General features: G+C 41.3%; 2 protein-coding genes across 2 annotated transcripts in view; both read right to left on the reverse strand.

Annotated features, from left to right (window-relative positions):
* The window catches only part of LOC149314394 (oxysterol-binding protein-related protein 5-like), a 642,611-nt gene that overhangs the window by 273,007 nt on the left and 347,621 nt on the right, over positions 1-21,983 (reverse strand). The window lies entirely within an intron of this gene.
* Positions 1,473-21,983, reverse strand: part of PTPRJ (protein tyrosine phosphatase receptor type J) — a 132,732-nt gene continuing 112,221 nt past the window's right edge. Inside the window, exons 18-25 of the mRNA XM_089521018.1 lie at positions 21,691-21,778; positions 20,217-20,307; positions 17,468-17,541; positions 17,234-17,368; positions 16,417-16,536; positions 9,822-9,982; positions 8,428-8,563; positions 1,473-6,029 (exon numbers count right to left, since the gene is read on the reverse strand). Coding sequence (XP_089377144.1) covers positions 5,871-6,029; positions 8,428-8,563; positions 9,822-9,982; positions 16,417-16,536; positions 17,234-17,368; positions 17,468-17,541; positions 20,217-20,307; positions 21,691-21,778 — 964 coding nt within the window. The 3' untranslated portion in view covers positions 1,473-5,870. The remainder of the gene's footprint in view (positions 6,030-8,427; positions 8,564-9,821; positions 9,983-16,416; positions 16,537-17,233; positions 17,369-17,467; positions 17,542-20,216; positions 20,308-21,690; positions 21,779-21,983) is intronic.

Below are 21,983 nucleotides of genomic sequence, written 5' to 3' on the forward strand. Positions count from 1 at the left end.
ACATTGGATTAAATGGGCTGCTCATGTCTAGGCTTTGTAATTTGCACACCAAAATTGCAGTTTGAGACAGCTGTCACACCTGCCACTTGTAAAACTGCTCTGAGCATCTTTCTTGCTGTTGGATTTCATGAATGAAAGGCAGGGTGTTTTAAATGTCCTTGCATCCACTTTTATCAAATCAATGGGAAGTCCTGCAAGAAAGGCATGTTTAGACCTCTACCCCTTTCCTGCACGCAGTTAGGAAGGGTCATATGCAAATATCTTTAAATTCTTGTATGTGAGGAAGAGAGGAAAGCGTGGGAAGGGAAAGAGATCTTCTCAGATGTAAGTTTCCTTCACCATCCACTGTACAAGTGACAAAGTCAAAAAGAAGGGAAACACCTGCCTCCACCCCAATTCTCAGAATGGGAACTATTCCCCCTTTACTTTTGTTTTTCAAAAGGAAGCCTGGTGACACAGTGATTAAATGTCAGTACTGTGGCCAAAACAACGAATTCGATCCTTCAGGGCTCCAGGTTGACTCACCCTTCCCTCCTTTTGTGAGTCAGGAGAATGAGTACCCAGCTTGTTCAGGACAACTGGCTAACACAATGTAAACTGCTTAGAAAGTACTCATCACTATAAATCTGTATAGAAATGCAAGTGTTATTGCTATTCCCCAATGAAACTAGTGGTTTGACAAACATTTTATCCATTTCAAGAACATTCCAGCTGTCCAATTCTTCTTTCCTTGGCTCCACAACTGCTGAAGTTGCTGAATAGGGATAAATACCTGTGTCTGGTCTACATTGGGGACAGGGAAAGAGTGCCTCCTCTCACAGCAGCTAATAATGTCCTTCTTGACTTGGGATGGTAGGCAGCCCTTGCCTTATTCAGACCAACATGGCTACACATTATCAAAAACACTTAAGTCAGCATGGCAGAGTTCATTTTGACCTATTCTTGTAAAGGTATCTTTGCAGCCACTTAATTAATAAAAAGGCTGGCAAGTCTTCAAGTCCCAGTTTCAAGTCCGCTTGCTCTTCCCACCCATGTGATGTACTTAAGTGTTTAGATAAGTTGTACACAGAAAGGTGCAGCCTAATGGAATCAGAAAGCTGAGCAGGCACTTCTGCACTTTGTGTGTGTACTTTAATTATATATACATTTAAAGGCAAAGCTCTTTTTCATAGCAATAGTAGACCATCTGTGGAATATTTAGCTCAGTTCTATTCATTGTGGTGCTTCCTGGGCTAGGGCTGGTCTGCAAGCCATTGACTGGTGATCTGCAGAGAGCTTCCAGGAAAGAAAATAACAGTTGTAGCCAACAGCTACAATTATGGTATAGGTCCCTGCAACATTTGGGAGGAAAATTGCCAGTCCTTACATCAGATAGCTTGGGAAGCACTTATTTAGATGAAGGGCCAATGTAGAGTGCTGGCTAAATTACTCAAAATCTCAAAAGAACACACATTAAAGGCTATGATGTCAATGTTTTATTTAGTTACTTTTGGGTCACTGAAAGATGATCAAACCATTAAAATTAAGAATGGTATACTGCAAACGTTTATACAGTGGATGAAATGCTGGAAATTGTACATAATTTGAAAACACAATCTTAACATCAACATCTGATGTACAAAGAAGAATCCCTTTTTAACATTAGGCCTTGTGTAATTAAGAAAAATAAAATATCCAGTTACATATTGGCAAGCACCGAGAGAAAGAAGAGGCATGAGGTTTTTGCTTGATACTGGTCTTACTGTAATTCTCACTGCTTAACAGTAAAATCTTAGGCTTGTCTACTCTGAAGTAGGTCCCAGTGATCTGAGCATGACTTATGTTCCTGTAAGAATCTACAGAACTGGAGTCTAAGAGGTTTGTTGCTGTTTAAACTTAAGATCTTGTCTTACTGATAGTGAGAACTGCAGTAGCAAACACTGCAATCAAAATTCTTGCCTACATGTACAATTCTGTCTTTACTTTGAATCCTAACCCTTACATTGCTACTCCTAGTTTTAAGACTTGGAATGGATGATCTGAACACTCCTAGCAACATTAATGATGTGCTCAGAGGTGTTTTTGATAACTTCAAAGCCTACATCAAAAGAAAATTACTTAATAAGCAGACCAGTGAGAAATTATTTCTATTCAAGCCATTTAGATATCATGCTTGGCTGCCTCTGTACCAGCAAACTAGGAAAGACCAAGGCATTTTGGTGTTAGAGAAAAACTAGCTGTGTCCCCATAGTGGTCAAAATAATAAACTAAATAGATGACAGTTAGCTGCCCTTTATTGCTGCCTCAGAGTCTCTTGTGCAAAGAAAGCTATTCCACTCTAACCTCGGTGGGGCCATGCCTGACAGAAAAACAAGTGCTTAGGATACAGCCAAATGAAATAATCAAACAACTGTTGTCTTCCCATGAATCGGGTGTAACTTTAGAATAGGCTTGCTACAACATCAGTTAAAGCACATATTTCCCCATGGTCAGATTGTGTGTGTGTGCGTGCGTGTAAATTTTTGATCTAACTTCTGCAAGCGCATAAGGTAACAGATTTACATGTCAATGTATTTATTTCAGAATGTGTGAAGGTTCCTGGCATCAGTCATTGTGTTAAGATTTGGTTACCACAAATCAGTGCTTTTTATGTTAGGCCTGAAACAGATAGGCCAAAAGGAGTGGCTTCTGGCTGTTTTGGGGGTATAGCTTGCAGATGACACATGCCTCTAAGGTAGCCAGAAGCCGCTCTGAGGCTGCCTAAGGCAGCCTAAAGATGCTAAGAAAAGGATCAGCGAAAAACCGCTCTTTGCCAATGGCTCGTTTGGGACAGCGGTGGTAGTCTGCTTCAGAAGTGGGCTGTCTGGTCACTGTGGTCCCAGGTCGATTGCAGCTGGAGCGGCCAGAGGCTGCTCCAAGCTACCTATCTGCTTCACCTCTTAGTTACATATATCCTTGTGCTAAGCTTCTTTCTGTATGATGATTGTTGGAGATAGGAATCCAATTTTATAAAGCATTTATGTGTCCTTACCAATCTCTATCTCCAAATAAATCAGGATAAACCTTACACAAGGTGTGGTTTGATTCCTAGCCAACCTCTGTAAATTGTGTGTTCCTTTTGCACTAGTACAACTACATTACCACATGGAGGCATAACCTGAAATTTCAAAGATGGCTTCTAAATTAAGGTTTTTGAAGTACTGCTTAATTATAGGTAAAAATGCTTACATTAGAATGTGGGATGTATAAAGCTGATAGATTCCTTCTTTTTATTTTTTAAAAATGTAATAATTAGAAAGTATTTGGACACATACACCAAAATCCAATGCCATTTCACCTAATATCAGAGATACACAAAGCAACAAATGATGGAACCGCTATAGCACCAGAACAGGTTGTAAAACCATTTTTGCACTTTAGAGCAATCTGTTTCCAAAAGACATCACAGATTTTGCCACACAAACAGGCTTGGAGGTATCTCAAAACCATGATGTATTTACATTTTGGCTATACAAACTCATTGCAATTCAAAGGGTTTTGGCACTAAAGAAAGCTGAAGAATAAAGTCCACAATACTAAAATACTTTACAGATTAAGCTCTATAATACAGTCAACGATCATATCAATTTCTAATGCTGCCAGCGCATTGACTAAAACAAAACAAAATCCAAACCTCAAACCCCTTCCATTTCCCAGACCACAATTCCTTCATTAGCAATGCCTTCATAATTTTAACAACAGTGTACCAACAATATTAATTTAATGGAGAACCCTTCAATTTTCATTAATCGTATCTATTACAACTACAGCAGCATAATGCAAACAAACAAACAAACAAACAAACAAACAAATATGATAGAGCAATTACATTTCTTTGATACATATGAACATTAAAAATATACATCTCAGTTTTAACTGGCTAAAATATTCTGCAGTTGGCAGAACCAGTAGTTTTTTGTACATTTACTTCACATAAGAATTAGAATAAAGCCAATGAACCTTCCTGGGATCACTCTGCCATAGGAGTTCTTCATTTAACATAAACCACAGAACGAGTAAGAGACACTGAACCTGAGTAAACTCTATGGAAATAGAGGCAACCATTCATTCAGTAAATCAAATATTGCACTTTTAAATAAGTCCTTATCACATACAAGAACACAAAAATATGAACCAGACCAGGGGGGTGGGTCGGTCACTCACTCACTCACTCACTCACTCACAGTTAAAGCTCAGATTGATACATGGCCCTCCTCTTCATCTTAATGACAATTGCCAAGATCAGTGGAGGTGACAGTTATTAAGTGATAAATTTATCAAGTTTGGATTAATTGCTAATTACCAAGTTGGCATTCAAAGTTGCCAATGGCATGTCTATTATCAGATGGAAAGGCAACTGCCTGTTACTTATTTGCATACCACGAAACCAACATTATTACTCTCCTGTAACTGCTTTGAATCCAGAGGATATAGAGGCAGTGTGTGGTGATGCTGGACTTACTAGAGGCTACAGATAACTGTCTCTCTACATAGTTTGCGCCACTATGTCAAGATAGCCAGTGCACACTTAGCATTCCTGCTTTCATAAGTTTTGAGATATCATTTACCAAACATTCTCTAATTTCAAGCATTTGCTTTGAAATAAGCTTATTCTACAAGGCAAAATAATTGAGAATAATACTTGACCATTCACATTTTTAATGAATTTGACACCCTGCCACTTCATCATCACTTTCTTTCACTTTTGATCTCACTGACTTCAGTTATCTCTGCTCGCTGCTGCTTAACTTAATTAACTGTATTGATGCTCATGGTTATGTTTACAGGCATCTTGGAAGCACAGTTACGACAGCACTATAGTCAATAAGATTAAATGGCACCAAGAGCAAACGAGGCTGAGGTCTAAGGAGGACAAAAATGGAGCTGAGAAGTGGAAATCAGCCAGAGACATACAATGGCACTGAGAGAATGTAAATATGCTTGGACCAAATGTGTGCAGGAAAAGAAAAGAGGAAATGTTCTTCAATGAATATGAAACCTGGGAATGTTTCACCACAGCCATGTAAAAAAAAAAAGCTCTGTCCTTCATAGATAACACAACTGGATACAACCAATATATCACACAAGTGTTGTTGGCCTCACATGATCCTATGAATTTACTCTGGAATAAAGCCTTGCAGATGAAAAGGAAATACAAGGAATGGTTGCCCATTTCCACAAGGGAAGAATCAAGAAAACTATTTCACATAAGAAATTGACATTAGTCTTATTTAAATGGTCTATTTCAACTGAAAACTTTGGTACAAAAATATAGCACTCTGATCATGTTTAGCAAAATAGCTAGAAAAAAAGGCACAATTTCATACTAAAATATCCTATTTGCAAAAGATTTTTGTGTTCTGCTTTTGAAGAGAAAGTACAGTCACTATTATGGAGATATTCATTGGTTAAAGAAACCAATACATGCAAACCATCATCTCTGGAACACTTAGAACAGAACCCGTGTCCAACAAATCTGAGCAAAATAGAACCAGTGTCCAACAAATCTGAGTATGAGCCTGAATGTGATTTTTTTAAAAAAAAAGTAATTTAAAAATTACTCAAGTAATTCTTTTTTTTTAATGTATCTCACCATTTGATTGGTATGAGTTCAACTTACCAATAACATGAAGTTTTTTGAGTTCTTCAAAGCAAACCCCCTGTGTAAAATACAGTATATTTCCCTTTAATACTATAGAGAAACTACAGTTCCCATCAGGATTTTTAACATGTGCATATTCAAATCCATTATTTTAAAAATGGAAAAGAAATCTTTCTATTTAAAGATGCATAAAAACAGTGCATATTCCCTCTCCCATGTAATAGGCAGGAGGCAAGTCATTCCTTTGCAGCTATACATGGTAGCCATTTGCCTTCCCAGTGTGTGGTGATGGTGTAACATTCTCATAGATTGCCATAGCGTTTGTATTTTGATATATAAGGTCTGTTTTCTTCTCCTTCTTAGATTTAATAATGTCCAAAACACACTGGTTTAGGAAGACATACTGGTCCTAGAAGGGAAGGGAGGGAAAAAAGAGAATGAAGTATTACTATAATGTTCACATGATGTATCATGCATGACCAACAAAAAATATTCTATTTTTATTTACTCAGTTTATACCCTGCCTTTTTCCCATCATGGCATCCAAGGTGGCTCACAAATTTTATAATGAAAGTTTAGCTACAAGCATAATATAACAAACGTTTTTTAAAAAACACAATTAAACATCAGTTCTATTAAAAGCACATAGTTAAAACAGTTTAAAATACATTTAAAACACACAAAGGATAAAAACAGCACATCACTTCCAAATACTGTTCTGCTATGTGGTTAAAAATCAAATATCTGACTAAATAAAGTTTTTAAATTGCTGGTGGAAAGAAACCACAGAGGGGGTCTTACTAGGGATGGAAGGGAATTTCACAGCCTGGGAGCAGCCACTGAAAAGTCTCTCTGCTATGTCCTCACCAAACATGTCTGTGTTGTGATGAGGCTGAGAGGAAGCCTTCCCCTTGAGATCTTAAAACTTTGGTTGGCTTATACAGGTAGACATAGGCGGGATACAGACCGCTGCTTTGTGTGGCATTAAACAGCATAGCAGCTAGTACCAAGCCCTTATGGCCCCACAGTCCAGGGTGTCCAACAGACATCCCACAGCACCACCTTCTGAGTCCAGCCAACCACTGTAGAACAGCTCCTCCAATACCCATCCCAGAGATCAGTCCAAAAGGATAGCACCATGAACAGTACTGAAAGCAGTACTGAAAACTACTAATTACAGCAGAACAAGCAGGGGCACAATTCCCATTTCTAGTTCCTGGTGCTGGTTATTTATCTATGGAGTTTATCACACTGGGGTTGATTTCGACATTAAAGAGATATTTAAGTGCATTTAAAACATCTCGTAAATGAAGCGGAAATGGCGAGTAATTGTACAAATGATTATCACACACAATTGTGCAAGTAAAGTGATATTGGAAATGCATTGTCACTGAAATCCTGAAAGTAAAAAGATGCTTCTTTGTGACCACTTTAATAGTGGGTTTTGTGTGATGTTGTGTGAAATCGTTTCACGTAATTACATGATTTTTTAGGAATATTCAGAGTGATAAACTCCAAGGTGATCAAAGTTGTCTCAGTCCCACAGCCAGGCCTGAAGCCAGATTACAATCAATCCACTTTTTTTTTAAAGTCTTCTCCAAAGCAATTTCATTATATGGGGGAAAAATCATTTTCAATTTAACAGCATCTGTCTCTTCTGGCACATACAGGGGAGGACTCCAGCAAGAGCACAACAGAGTTTTTTAAGCCCTAAACAGGCCAGGCCTAATGTTCCTGAAGGAACAATTTCTCTCCTATTTTCCTTCCCAGTTGTTAAAATCATCTCTGGAGAAGCTTCTTTTGCTGCAGCTACTCACAATGGTGTGACAGGTAACTCTTATGCAAATAGTCTTTTAAGTGGGTAGTCTCTCATCTGTGGGAAGACCTTGCCAGGGGAGATCCACCAGGCTTCCTCATGACAAACATTTAAGTAAGACCTGCTTCTTCTAACAAGCATCTAAACCTTGATTTGCTATGGCAGCTTTATTGTTAGTTAAAATAGCAAAATGTTTTCATATCATAATACGACAGGCAATGTAAAAATCAGCTGCCCCAAAGACATTTGCCATAAATAAACAAAAAGCACATAAATTTAATTTGGCTCTTCCCCCGCTATACTTCCACTGGACAAGCAGGTTAATCCAAAGAACTGCTTGTGCAAGCAGAAGTAGGGGTTGATTGCTGTGGATCTCTCCTTCCCACATTATTTATCTGTCCTCTCTGTTTTATTCCGCCCTATTCTCAGACATGAACTACATGCACATGTCTTGTAACTTCTAGCCCTGGAGAATTCAGAAAAGGGGAAAGTACTTTAAAACACAAAGATGCATAATATTGAACAAAGGATTTCCAATTAATTCTACAAGAAAACAAAGTCCTGTATCTTCTTTGAAATGGGCTCAAAATTTGCTATCAAATCCAAGTTTAGAAATTGGTCAGACATTGCATAACCCTTGTCTTTTTGATGCTGTGGTAATCTAAAAGAAATTAAAAGATCAGTTAGACGAAACAAAACATATTATTTTGAGCTTCTGAAAAGTTTAAAAGAATTGCAACACAAATTGAAATAATAGTTCAGAGTTGGCTATACAGACCTGTATAGACCTGAAGCTTGCAGTGGTATCTATTTTGTTTTTTTTTAAAAAAAAGGGTGATTCTACCAGCTTTTTACATAGCTATATATTTTAAGGAAAGATTCTCAGAATTGAATTAAATTGAAACAATGGTGAAAGTTGTAGGAAACATGTTTTTTGCTCTCCTTCATGTCAGTCATTATTTTGCATTCTCAAGAGACCAGTCTGCCTTACCTCCGTTTGCACCATTAAGGACCGATGCATTCGAAGATCATATACGACACCATATACATCTACTGTATTCTCCATCTCCATTTGATGGATCAGACGATCAATTGCAATAAAAGTTCCTGTCCTCCCAACACCGGCACTACGATGAATACATTTAGGCACAGGTTAAATGCTTTCATGTTTGCCTTCAGTTATCTTTTTAAAACACCCCACTCTAAAGCCTCACTCAAGATTACAACACAGCATAATTTGACATCTTTGGTATAGAAAAATGCATTCCATCTATCTTGCTACTTGGACAACTAGCATAAAGCCCATTTCCTCCTCATCCTGAGTTCAGGAGGATGAAAAGCAAAAGGCTGTGGATTGGGTTGGGAGGCAGAGGATGGAGAGGCAGCAGGGAGGAAAGATGGCCATGTGGGCTTTAACTGTGTTCTTATTTTTAATCACTTTTACATCAGTGGCGGGTTATAGACTGCCCATTTGGGGCGGTCTGGACCCGCCCCTTTCCCCGGAGTATTGGAGCTTCAGCGGTTACACCGGCAGCCGCTGAGGCCCCGATCCGCCGCTTTTCGGGCTGCGGGGAAGCAGCAAAACGCCGCTTCCCCGCAGCCTGAAAAGGGGTGTCCTTGGGGCTTCAAGCCCCAAGGACACCCCGCGGCGGCGGGGAGGGGGAGAAAGGGGCCGCTTGGCCCCTTTCTCCCTTGCTTTGCTGGGCAAAGCCGTCTGAAAGCTGCGCCCAGCAAAGCAAAGCGGCGCCGCGGACCAGGAAGGAGCTCTGAAACGGAGCTCCTTCCTGGTCCGCGGAAAGGGTGCCCTAGGCGCTCTGCCGCGGATTGAGGACGTCACGTCCGCGCCGCCCCATCTAGAGGCGGCGCGGCCGTGACGTCCTCACGGCGGCGGCCATATGGAAGGGCCGCCGCCGTTTAGTGCGTGACGGGCACGCACTAGGGTTAGGGCGGTGCGGAAGCACCGCCCTTTTGTAACCCTAGTGCGTGCTCGTCACGCACTAAACTGCCGGTTTGTAACCGGCCATAGTTTTGTTTCTTTGTTACATGTATTAACCTGCCTTTCTTATAAAGAGTTCCAGAGAATGTATTTGGTTTTCTTCCTCATGTTTACCCTCACAACTACCTTGTGAAGTAGGTTAGTGACTGGTCCCAAGGTCAACCAGTGAGTTTCATGTCTGCATGGGGGCTTGAACCTGGATTTCCCTAAGCCTAGTCTTTAATTCAAGTGAACCCTCACCCCTGCATATGACAATAGCCCTACTATACAATTGCCCTGGTTTTTATAGTGATGCATGCGGTTGTTTCCAAAAACATTCCAAACTCTCTAAACAGAATGGTAAACAATTATATTTTAAAATTACTTAAAAAGAAGAATGATTTTTGTACCTGCAGTGTACTAGTGTAGGAGATGTTGATGGGTTCTGCTTCATGTATTCTTGAACTAAGTGCCTGAAGCTAATAAGGAGATCAGTTGTTTCTGGAACACCATGATCTGGCCAGGCAGTGAAGTGAAACTGTCTCACAGGGTGACTTTCCGATGAATCACTCTTAGAAATGAAAATAAGGAGGATGGTTTATGGTTCAGAAGAATGGTATTACCAGGTATTTATAGTAAAATAGTTCCTGCAGTTGCTTCCTGACAATTCTCCTTGTGTGGGTAATTTTTATAGCAAAGGTACTGTTAGACATTCTAGACAACCCACAACAAGGGAATTGTGATTGCTCTAATTATGATTGCTCTTCTACACAGTTGGGCCCTGTGGTATTAGGCACAAGCAATGCGAACTAGAAGGATATCTTGCCAGAATGGAAATGGCAGGCACATGGAAACTAAAAATAGTTCAATGAACAAGAGGATATAGGAGTACAGGTTGTGTATCCCTTTTCCAAAATGTGTGGTATCAGAAATGTTTCTGATTTTGGAGTTTGAAATATTTGCATATACATAATGAGATATCTTGGAGATGGAACCTAAATCTAAAAATAAAATTAATTTATGTTTCATATATACGTGATACACATAACCTGAAGCTAATTTTACATACCGTATTTTAAATAATTTTGTGCATGAAACACAGCTTGTGCACACTGAAACATCAGAAAGCAAAGGTGTCACTATTTCATCCACTCATAAAAAAGTTTTGGATTTTGGAACATTTTGGATTTTCAGCCTAGAGTAAAAGTGGAATTGGGACCCCAGAGAAGCTCCAGAAGTACAGAGAATGGCAACTGACTCACAGTGAACACAGTCAGGAGAGAAAGAAACAAACAATTAAAATTGAGAAAATTCGCTCCAGTTATTTACTTATTGGATAGCCTCCTTTCTTATTCTTTGAGAGCCTCCAAATGTGCTGTACATTCTTCTATACCTTTATCTGGGATGCATTTTCATAGTTAGAACTAATCAGGGAAGAGGAAACTCATATCCTGTCTGTCCATTTTGGGACTTGTAGACTGTGAGAGGGATGTCTTTTGGCTGTGAATTCCAGGGTTTAACTATGAGTTGTGTGAAGAAACCCATTTTATGTTCTGAATCTCCCACCATTTAGCTACAATGGATAACTTCAGGCTCCAGTCTTCCGATTCTCCATCTCTGTTTTGTTCACACCATCCATAATTTTCTATATCGTTCATGCATATATCTTATCTCCCATTGTTCATATTTTTTCCAAGCAAAGCAGCCCCTATTACACCAAACTATGAGGGGTGGCTTAGGAGAAGAGACAGTTAAAAGGTGACAAGATTCAAATATTTAAATATTTGAAAGGATGTCATATTGAAGATGGAGCAAGAAAAGCTTGCTTGCTTGTAACTGTGGTTCTTTGAGTGGTCATCTGTGCCTTCACACAATAGGGCTTTACGCCTACGTAGAAATTCCATTCAGAAGCTCAAAAGCTGAGTAGATTGGCTGGTAGCCCCAGCCACTCCTGTGTATTGAACTTCTCCAATCTTTCCTATCTAGCTCCACCTTCAGTTCAAGTCCACCGTAAAAAAAGGTACAGGGACCTGAAAGAGGTGCGGTAGGGTGGGTTTGTGTGAGGGCACAGATGACCACTCAAAGAACCACAGTTACAGGTAAGCAACCTGTTCTTCATCTTCATGGTCTCTGTGCCTCACACAATAGGGTGACGACTAAAAAACTTACTTATGGACAGTGGGAAGGTCACTGCAGAATAGAGGAAAGAGCAGCATGACCAAAACTGGCATCCCGATGAGATCTGGAATCAAGCCAGTAGTGCTGGACAAATATGGAAGGCTGAAACTACATAGCTGTCAGGAAATGACATTGGTGTGGCCACTAGGGGGAGCTGTTGTGCAGATAATTTGGAGCTCTGGTGGCAGCTAATGTATCAGCATTCAAACAGGGCATCATCAGAATGTTGATGCAACTGTCAGTTCTCAACTGTCACTGAGTGAGACAGTTGGTGCCTGTGAGTGGGCTGCGTCTGTTACTGAGAGGCAGTGAGATGGTTGTGTGTTAATGTGGCTGCCTCAGAGGTTGTGTTATTGTTGGCTGGTGTAAATAGTGTGTATTAGAGACGGATGTCCAATACACTGTGTATATCTATATTGTAAATACTGCAAAGGAAGATTAAAGCCCTCGTTTAGAGTGAAGACTTGTAAGAGTCATTATTAGTTGAAGACATCTTTACAGATTCCTTCTTCTTGGCGTCCTGTCGACGTGGTTGAACTCTGCAGGTGGTCGTGGTGGACACTGCGCGTCATTTCCATAGGTCCCAACAAGGGTTATGGGCGCAGCACACGAGCCACAACAATAGCAGCCTTGCAGAGGTCAGGCAAGGAAACACCTCAGAGGAAGGAAGCAGGTGAAAAGACCGCCCTGGTTGAATGTAGACACACACCAACAGGAAGAGGGTGGTTAGCCAGTTCATAAGCTAGGAGAATAGTTTGTATAATCCATTTTTCAAACCTTTGTGAAGAAACAGGGTGGCCCTTCCTGGGTCTACCATAACAAATAAACAACGTTGGCCAACCTAAACTCAGCAGAATGCTGAACACAGAAAGCCAAAGCATGGTGAACATCTACAGTGTGCATAGTCTTTTCCAATGTCCTGAGAGAGATGGAAAGAGGAGACCATCTTGGAAAGAAAGGAAATATCTGGCCTGAGGACAACCTTGTCCTTGTGAAAAATCAGATAGGGTTCATTTGAACATAAGGCGGTAAGTTCTGAAGACCTTCTGGCTGAGATAATGGCAATCAGGAATGCCATCTTGAATGTCAACAGCCTCAGTGAAGTTGATCCTAGAGACTCAAATAGAGGCCTCGTGAGTTGTGCAAGTACCAAAGAAAGTGACCAAGGAGGTATTAACAGAGGAACTGGAGAGTACAAATGATGTAGTCCCTTGAAGAATATGTTCACTGTAGGTGAAGTGAAGAGTTGCCTTGAGGCTGGTTAGCTACTATGGCAGACAAACCTTCGGAGAAGAAAAGGCCAGTCCTTGATCACAGAGATGAAGAAGGAAATGCAGAGCCATAGACAGCTGGACAGGTAAAGAAGGCTCCGCACACACTTTGGCAAATGTACAAAAGCGCTTCCAATTGTAAGAATAGAAGCGCTTGGTAGAGTCTTTACGAGAAGCAGGGAGAACCCCCAAGAGTTCAAGAGAGGTCAGTACTAGATCCTCCAGGCTTTTAGATGGAGGCTGTGCACATCCGGATGGAGAACCACTCAGTGGGAGTGGGAGAGAAGGTCCAGCCAAACCGGAGGTTTGAGGTACCGGCCCCTGGACAAATGAAGGAGTGGGGCAAACCAGGGTTGTCTCGGCCAGTATGGCTCAATCAGTATCACGTCGGATCTGTCTTCTGCCATCTTGACCACTACCCGTGACACTAGGGGAAGTGGAGGAAAGGCATAGAGGAGGCGGTGCATCCAATTAAAGATAAAGGTGTCACCTAGGGAGTCTTTCCAGCCCTGGTGCAAAAGTGTGGGCACTTTGCGTTTTATGGAGAGGCAAAGATATTCAGCCGGGGAATTCCCCATCAAGACGTGATGAAGTCGTATGCCTCATGACAGAGTCCATTCGTGTTGCATTGCCTTGCTTGCCACCAGGTGGATAAAGCGAATGTTGCACCATCTCCAAAACTGCAGGGCAAGGCGAAGAAGCTGTTGAGAGTGAGTGCCACCTTGCTTGTTGATATAGTAAACTGTAGTGGTATTATCTGTGACCACTTGGACTAACTTGTTCTCAAATGGTCTGAAAGCCTTGAAAATGGCTAGGAATTTGAGAGTGTTGAACTTGAAGATCTTTGTAATGAACTACCCAGCCCTTCATAGAGGCATTTGTGGTGACCATCCTGGAAGGTTGCAGGGGCTGGAATGGCATCCCTCCAAGAACTTTCTGAGGAATAGTGGAATGAGGCCCACACTTCCGTTGGGTGAGTCAGTCTTTTGGACTGTTGATCGTGGAGGTGGTCGAAGACAGACAGGAACCACTCCTGAAGAGGTTGGAATTTCATGTATCCCAGATAGGTGACTGCTATACTTGATGCCATGAGGCCCAGTAGTTGTTGGTTGTCCCTCGCTGATGGATGGGAGAGACGAAGAACAGTTCAAATGGGAGACCAGACCGACTCAGTCCTTAGAATAGCGAGATAGGCATGAGCTTTAGGGCGGTCTGTAACACGCCACAGTTGGTGCAACTGGCTTGGAATCAACAATCTGGAACACTGAATCCTGTGCTGGTTTGGGAGGAGTGTTCCCGTGAAGGCGCAGAACCCCGGCCATTCTGGTGACCATGTCCGAGAAGAGTTGAATGTTTTCAGGGAGAGAATGGGTCCAGTATCTTCAACCTTCTCTTGAGGTGATTCTATCAAAGAGCAGGGAGGAGTGGTGGATTGGACAGCTTGCATTGTAACAGCGGCTGTTACCCTAGAAGAAGCTTGTATAGTCGATACCAGAGGAATCACAGCAGGGATGGGCATCAATACTGAAATAGTGAGCGGTATTGAGGAATGAGGTGGAGATAGAGGAGGACGTGATGCCGTCACAGTGGTGTGAGAAGGTGAAGAAAGTGCCCTGATGTTTCGCTCTTCCAGACACAGGAACGGTGATGGAGGAGTGGAAGGTCTGAAGTAGGAGTCGGACCAGGAAACCCAGTATTGAGCAGGAGAGCGGGATCGATACCGGGCGCGCGCTCAGTATCGAGAAGGAGAGTGGTAAGACAGCTCCCTGCGATGGTAGCGATCTCAATATGAAGGAGAGTAGGACCTGTAAGATGAAGGACGTTCTTTCCAATAGTGCTGCATTCTGTACCATTCCATGTATGAAGGAGAAATATATGGAAAATCAGTTTGATCTCTATATGGTGTTGGAGAGTGGTGAGATCTTGCAGATGAGACAGTTCGAGACCAAGGATGCAGAGGTGAGAATGGCAGTCTATAAGCCCTGGCCAGAGACTCAAAAGATCTGCAATGGTACTGATGACAGGACTGGTGATAGCTATGTGACTGTAGTCACCAGAGTTGGCAAGGTTAAGAGTACAAGGAGTGGGCTGAGGCAATGATATTGAAGCAGCACTTGTTGAAGCCAATGGTGTCACTCCTGGCATTGAGTCCACCAGAGGGTCCGAGAGGGAAGGAAGGACGTCTGGTACCACAGTTGTCGACAGCGAAGCTGTGGTCATCGGGTCCAACATTGGGGACTTCGTCTTATGCTTTCTCTCTTGTCAGCCTCAGAATCACCCCCGGTTGCTGCGGATCTCTTCTTTGCCTTATGAATATGCGGCTTTTCCTGAGAAATGAAGGGAACCTCCTCTGCAAAGATGTAGTCAAAGCAGCAGGAGTCAGCATTGAGTCCAGACTGGCCGCAGATGATATCGAAACTGTAGGCCTCGAAGGGATCAATACTGAGGCAGTCGATACCAAAGCGCTTGATACTGAGTGAGTCAGTATTGATGTGACAGCTGAAGAAGAAGCTGTTTTCCTCAAAATCTTCGGGATCTCCAGAAGTTTAGAAATTGGAATAAGAGTCAAAGGATCCTGAGAGGAAGTTGAGTGTTCAGCTACGGACAACAAATGCTCCCAACAAAAAAATAATAATTAAGCATTGAGCTCTATTACGGAGCGTTTGAGGAGAAAAGAAACAACAAATAGAACAGTGCTCAGCAATATAGCTTTCACTGAGACAAAACAACAACAACAAGAGTGTTCATTAGTAAGTGCAACTTTCCTATTACAGGAAACACAACATTTGAAAAGAGAAATGGAGGCCACAAGAGGCCCAGAGAAAAAGCACCCAACCAAACAGGGATTGGAGGAAAAATAAATCAATCACTCTCTTCTGTCTCTCTCTCTCTCTCTTTTTTTTTTTTTTGGAGGGGGGAGCAACTCAAGAATAAAAAACCAAAATAAAGTGAACAATCTGACCATACAGAGTGACTCAACTAGAGTACTATCCCAAAGAAGCTTCTATTGCAGTGGACAAGAGAACTGAAGGTGGAGTTAGATTGGTGGGATTGGGTATGCTCAGTGCACAGGAGTGGGTGGGACTACCTGCCAATCTAATCAACTGTTGAGCTTTTGAATGGAGTTTCTGCACAGGCACAAAACTCTATTGTTTGAGGCACAGGAAGAGATTAGCATATGAAGCAATGCATTGAAACTACAAGAAAAGATATTCCATCTGTTAGGAAGCATTTCCTGACAGTAGGAACTGTTTGGCAGTGGAATATATTGCCTCAGAGTGAGGGACTCTCCTTCTCTGGAGGTTTTTAACTAGAGGATGTTGGGAGTGCTGTGACTGTGTATTATGTAAGAGGTTGGACTGGGTAGCTTTTGTAGTCTCTTCCAACTCTATATGATTTTTTCCATGCAGGCAGTAGCTCCTGTCCCTTCATCATTCTTTTTCTGAACCTTCTGCTCTACAAACTCTTTTTCTAAATGTAATGACCAGAACTGCTCACAGTATTCCATTCCAGAGCACTATACACAAAGATACACACAGATCTCTAAAAAACTTACCTTTTCCACAGAGAAATCTCTTATCGTCCACTCTGGAAGAACAATTTCTGAGGTCATGGCTACTGTTATGTCTCCATAGCTCTTGGATTGTTTGTTTGGCCAGTACTCCTCACATTTTGTCTAGAAATACAAATTTAAAACTATGTTATATCTTACAGTTAGAATCAAGGAAGATAAGGAATGACTTCACGATAATCACTGCAGTATTTCCACATACTGTATTGAACAAGGTTAGCAACACTCCTAATACTGTATGTTTTCTAAAAAAAAACACCTGAAAAACCTCTCTGAGCTATCAAATTGGCCCAGAACCTTTCAGTTTCTCTCTATTTATGTGTGTGTGCGTGTGTGTGTGTGTGTGTGTGTGTGAGAGAGAGAGAGAGAGAGAGAGAGAGAGAGAGAAGTTGGGTGGAATTTAGTTAGGGACATCTGTATGGGTCTATTGTCATCAATCTCATCCTGCCCCTTTCCCAAAACTGGGACTCGGGCCACTCACAACATTCAAAAACAATACATGCATGCAAATGTATTTTTTGGAGGGGGGCACTGTGGGAGTTGTTAGTTCCTTCCTCTCCATGTACAGCTCAAAGACCCCTCGAAACATATTGCATGGCCATTCTGTGCTTCACAGTGAGGAGGCAGGATCAGAGAAGCAATGCCTTTTATACTGTTTAAAATTATTTCTCATTATTTTAAACTGAAATTTTTGTCAATCATCTAAAATTGATTTTATTTGTATGCTGCTCTGAGATTTGTGATCTAGAGCTGGACAGACATATTTGAATGAATAAAAGAATGTTCATTAGCAAAACCTTACCCTGCCTTGTTCAACACATTTAGTCAACATAACAACTGTATAAATATTCTTCTCCCAGATCATGCGCCAGAAATCTTGCACAGTGGTGGGCAGAGGACCTTGTGCAGCTATGAACTCTTTCTTGGAGTTGTATCCCTGTAATAAAAAGTGTCATCTTTATGTCACTTTCCTGTTTTCTAAATTTTTATCTTAAAAACATCATCATAATTATAGGTGCAGGTCAAGACAACTTACTGGCATATAGTTTGCATTGATGTAATCACTGCCTGGCTGAGTCTGAATGGAAAGTTTTACACGAGAAATATCATCTGCAAATGTGAAGAAAAATAACGTATCACACACTTTTCCTTTTGTTTTTTCAACAACACAGATTACATAAAATAAGAAAAACCACTGGCAAATAAATCCATGTATTAGAAAGACTAATGATGAAAGAATATGGAAAGGTATTGTAATTAGGACTAAAATTAATCTCAATTATTTAAGCCGAACAGTAGTACAGGCAATTTTCCTTCTCAATAAATTGGCCACAATTAGTCATACTTAAGTTCAGTTGAAATTAATTCATGTCTCATTAATTTTATTACAGAATGGTGATACAGGAGTATTGGAACAGATTTTTCCTGGAGGCAATGATATTTATGTGGTGACTAGTATACATACAATTCAGTTCCATCCACTGCAAGAGTAGTGGCTTGTCTGTAGAATATTCTCCTTAGGTAGCTTGAAGAATCACAAGTCCTTCTATCTAACAGATGGCAGAGTAAACCACCTTTTTGTTTTCCACTGCTTTTAGTGCATGAACTGTTATCCTTCTGATTTTCTGTAATTTTGTTCAGCTTTTTAAAAAACCCGACTCTGATTCTTCTACTGTCTGCTGATTTTAATTTTTTCACTGTTTTAATTTGACAGATATTTTATTATAGAATATTAACAGAAAAATTGATAGAAATAGTTTCAGCTAATACAGTACCTATTTGCATAGAATAATAGAATAATAGAGATGGAGGAGCCCCAAGAGCCATCCAGTCCAACCCCCTGCCATGCAGGAACACACAATCAAAGCACCCCCGCCAGATGGGCATCCAGCTCCTGTTTAAAAACCTCCAAAGAAGGAAACTCCACCACTCTCCAACAGTGTGTTTCACTGTCAAACAGTTCTTACTGTCAGGAAGTTTCTCCTAATATTTAGGTGGAATCTTTTTTCCTGGAGCTTGCATCCATTGTTCCAGGTCCTATTCTCTGGAGCAGAGGAAAACAAGCTTGCTCCATCCTCAATCTGACACCCCTTCAAATATTTAAACAAGGCTATCATATCACCTCTTAACCATCTGTTCTCCAGGATACCCAGCTCCCTAAGTCTCTCCTCATAAGGCATGATTTCCAGACCCTTCACCATTTTGGTTGCCCTCCTCTGCTTCAATTAAAGCAGTGAGAAATCAAACCAAAACTGCATTCCTTATCAGATCTAGGTACCATTTCACAATGTCAAAGAAAATATATAAATAAGCAACATGGAAATGTGTGTAGAAATTAACATCATTCACAGCCATGCTTACCCCTGTTATTTCAACAAGTGCCCTTAAGATGGTGTTCAAACAACACCATTTGAAAAACAAGGCTTGAATCCAAAGGTGCTCTTGACCCCATCTGCTCACCCCAGGTGACCTGCCATATCAGCCATCTTCCTCTTTCTGCTAGAACCTTTGCACCCTGTCCATTCTGGAGGCACAGGAAGCTGAAGTGGGGAATGGAAGGCTAGGAAACCAGTTTTGCCACAGTGTGAATTCCACTCAAAAATCTTAGGATCCATGTCTAAATGAGTTACTCTAAATGAGTTACTAGATAAAACAGCAAATGCACCAGAACAATAAGATGATCCCCTTGCAATATTATTGTGACAAGTCACTAGGCTGACGTGACTTCCCAACAGCCAACCCTGGTTCAGGCTGACTGTAGGGGAGTGGTTTCTGTGAGTGAGTGAGTGAGTGAGTGAGTGAGTGAGTGAGTGAGTGATTAGGCAGACAGTCAGTGGACGGAAGGGACAGTCAGAGCCAGGGGGAGTGAGATGAAGACATTTGAGGTGTAGCTGAGGTTACAATGCAGAGTCTCTTTGCGGAATTCAGAGTTCTGTTAAAGGAGTAAAGAGTTCACAATCGGAAGAGATTAGGGCCCAAAACAGCCAGGCAGATGGTGGCAGCTTCTGGCTGCTCTGGGAGTGTGGCGTTTACAAAATGCATGTCCCCAGAGCACCTGGAAGTCACCCCAAAAGAAACGGCTTTTTCCACTCCTTCCCACGGTCCATTTGGGACTATGACAGGAGGCACCCTTGGGGCCGTGGAGTATGTTTGCTGTGGCCTCAGGGAGATCGGGCTGGGAGCGGCTTCTGGTCGCTCCTAGATGCCTGTCTGTTTTGCCACTAGGTTAGAGGAAGAAGGGAACAGTTTAAGTTTAGAGAGTTAAGAGTGAAAGAGAATAGAGAAAGAATAGAGAAGTACTTGTAACTGATGATTTATTGTAGCTTCTGCAACATACCATCTATGGAACTATACTGAATAAGCTATATTCTTACTACATGCCTGTAAATAAAGTTGAGTTTGTTTCAAGACAAGCTCCTGACTGAATGAATTAATAACAATAAAAGTACAGGAAAAATGCTACCGAACAGATTTAAAGGTTATAGGAGAAGGACACTGAGGGGTCCCTAACCCTTAAACATTAGGGACAGTGTATTAAGGGTAGGAGTTGGGCCAGTGTCAGTCACAAGTAGTCTTCAGATCTTTCCAAAGTAAAAAGGTGGGCCCAAAGCATTGTCAGAAAGACCTCGTGACAATTACGTACAGGAGAAGGTTTCTTGGAGTAGGCAATGGCCAGTTGTGATTCATCAAAATGTGCTTCATTTGCCAACAAAAGGTCTAGCACAGTGTTAGCACTAAATAACTTTAACAGTAATATGCTGTATATTTTTAAAAGTTGAACTTACATGGCAAGACATTATTATATCTGTTTTTCCCTTTGTTATCAGGCAGTTCAGCTGCAAATTTGGGCTGATTCACACCAACTAGCCTGAGATCCTACAGCAAAAAGAAATATAATTTAGTATTTCATTGTCTCAAGGCATGCAACAGTTCCTGAACATTTGGTTTCACAGTATGCAAATAACATAACACTCAAAACAAGGTGATCTATTCAATTTTTTCTTCTTGTTTATAGCATCCAGTTCACATAGCCATTTTGTGACTACATGGTGAAGACTGAATCGTCTTGGAATGTTATTTGTCCAGGGGGCAGCCTGAGTATAAGACAGCTTCTCTGTGTACAAGAACACACACTGTATATATGTACATGCACGTGCACACACACACAACTACCCCCAAAAAAGTTCATATTGTAGTAATAACTTTACTAGGCCAACCGTAAAAGCACATTTTCAGTGCCTAGCTTTCTTAAACCAAACTTTCTTCAAAGTTGATTAAAAATACCAAAACCCTTGCAGGGATGAAGACTGTTAGAATAACTTGGGGATGTCCACATGGGCCAAAATACCCAGGTTCCCCCTGGTCTTGCATTGTCTAATTCAGATGACTCAGGCCATCCCTGGAGAAGGAGCAGGCCTGATATTGCCACACTAGACACAGATCCAGAGGATCCGGCATGATCCTGAGGTAAACAGCCTTTCCCTCAGGATGAAATACCCCAGGTTTTGCTCATAATTTTCTATAAAACTGGGCTGTTTATTAACACACACACCCCGGTGCTCCTTACCTTGCCAACCATCACATTCACTCAGAAGCCCCCTCCCCTCGCCATTGCCATGTCTGATGTGGAAATAGGGCATCTGACTGCACCCACGTGGCCAGGTGCCCTGTTTCTACATGAGATGTAGTGACAGAGGGGCTTCTGAATGAAAGTGATGGCACAGGAAGGTAAGGAGCACATGCTGGTTGAGGGTTGCTAAGGGCAAGGTTGTGTGGACACCCTCCCATCTCCGCACTGACCCAGGGCTGATCTAGTTGAGCACTGGGGCCAGGACAGCACAGGCTCAGCTTGTCTGCTCAGCCCCATAGTTAATCTACATATGGTCTTTCAGATGGTACATGAGGAAGAGTATGTAGACTGATCAGTTGGGCTGACCAGGCTCCATCCTCAATGGACCGGCCTGGTCTACAGCAACTCATAATACTTCTAAAAATGTAAGTGTCAAAAGTACTCATCAGGAATGTCATCATCACTTAGTTTTGCTTCTCCAGCTAGCAAGAATTTCACAACTGAAGTTTTATTTAGGTGACTGTGTTAAATATGGAGTAACAGGTAGGAAGAGGAAAAATAAAAACAGAGCAATAAAATTATATTCTCCTTTTGAGAATACAGAAGATTTTTCTGAAATCTCTAATGTATCGGTAATCTGTCAAAAATACTGTAACAGAGAAAGAGCTCAAAACATTAAAAATGCATACCTCATACTCTTCTGCAAAGCCACAGTTTGAGTCAGCCTTTTGTTTCTTAAAATAAGGCTCAAAGTTTTCAACCTTAATTAATTTTGATCTGCAAATAAACAAAAACATCTGGCTTCTAGTATGTAGTCATGGTCTGTTATTGACTTCTTTTGCTGAAACTCAAAGGCCTACATCCAACGTCATGTTGCTGCTTGATTGTTAGCACAACATAAATCTCCTCCCTTCTGCATCCCCTAAAACTTTCTTCCTCAAAAAAATCAGTTTTCTAGCACCACAGTTAAGGAGGAAATCAC

This window comes from Sceloporus occidentalis, unplaced genomic scaffold (genome assembly GCF_023333645.1).
Source record: "Sceloporus occidentalis isolate IW3139 unplaced genomic scaffold, rSceOcc1.0.p SCAF_4, whole genome shotgun sequence".
NCBI classification, from domain to species: Eukaryota; Metazoa; Chordata; class Lepidosauria; order Squamata; family Phrynosomatidae; genus Sceloporus; species Sceloporus occidentalis.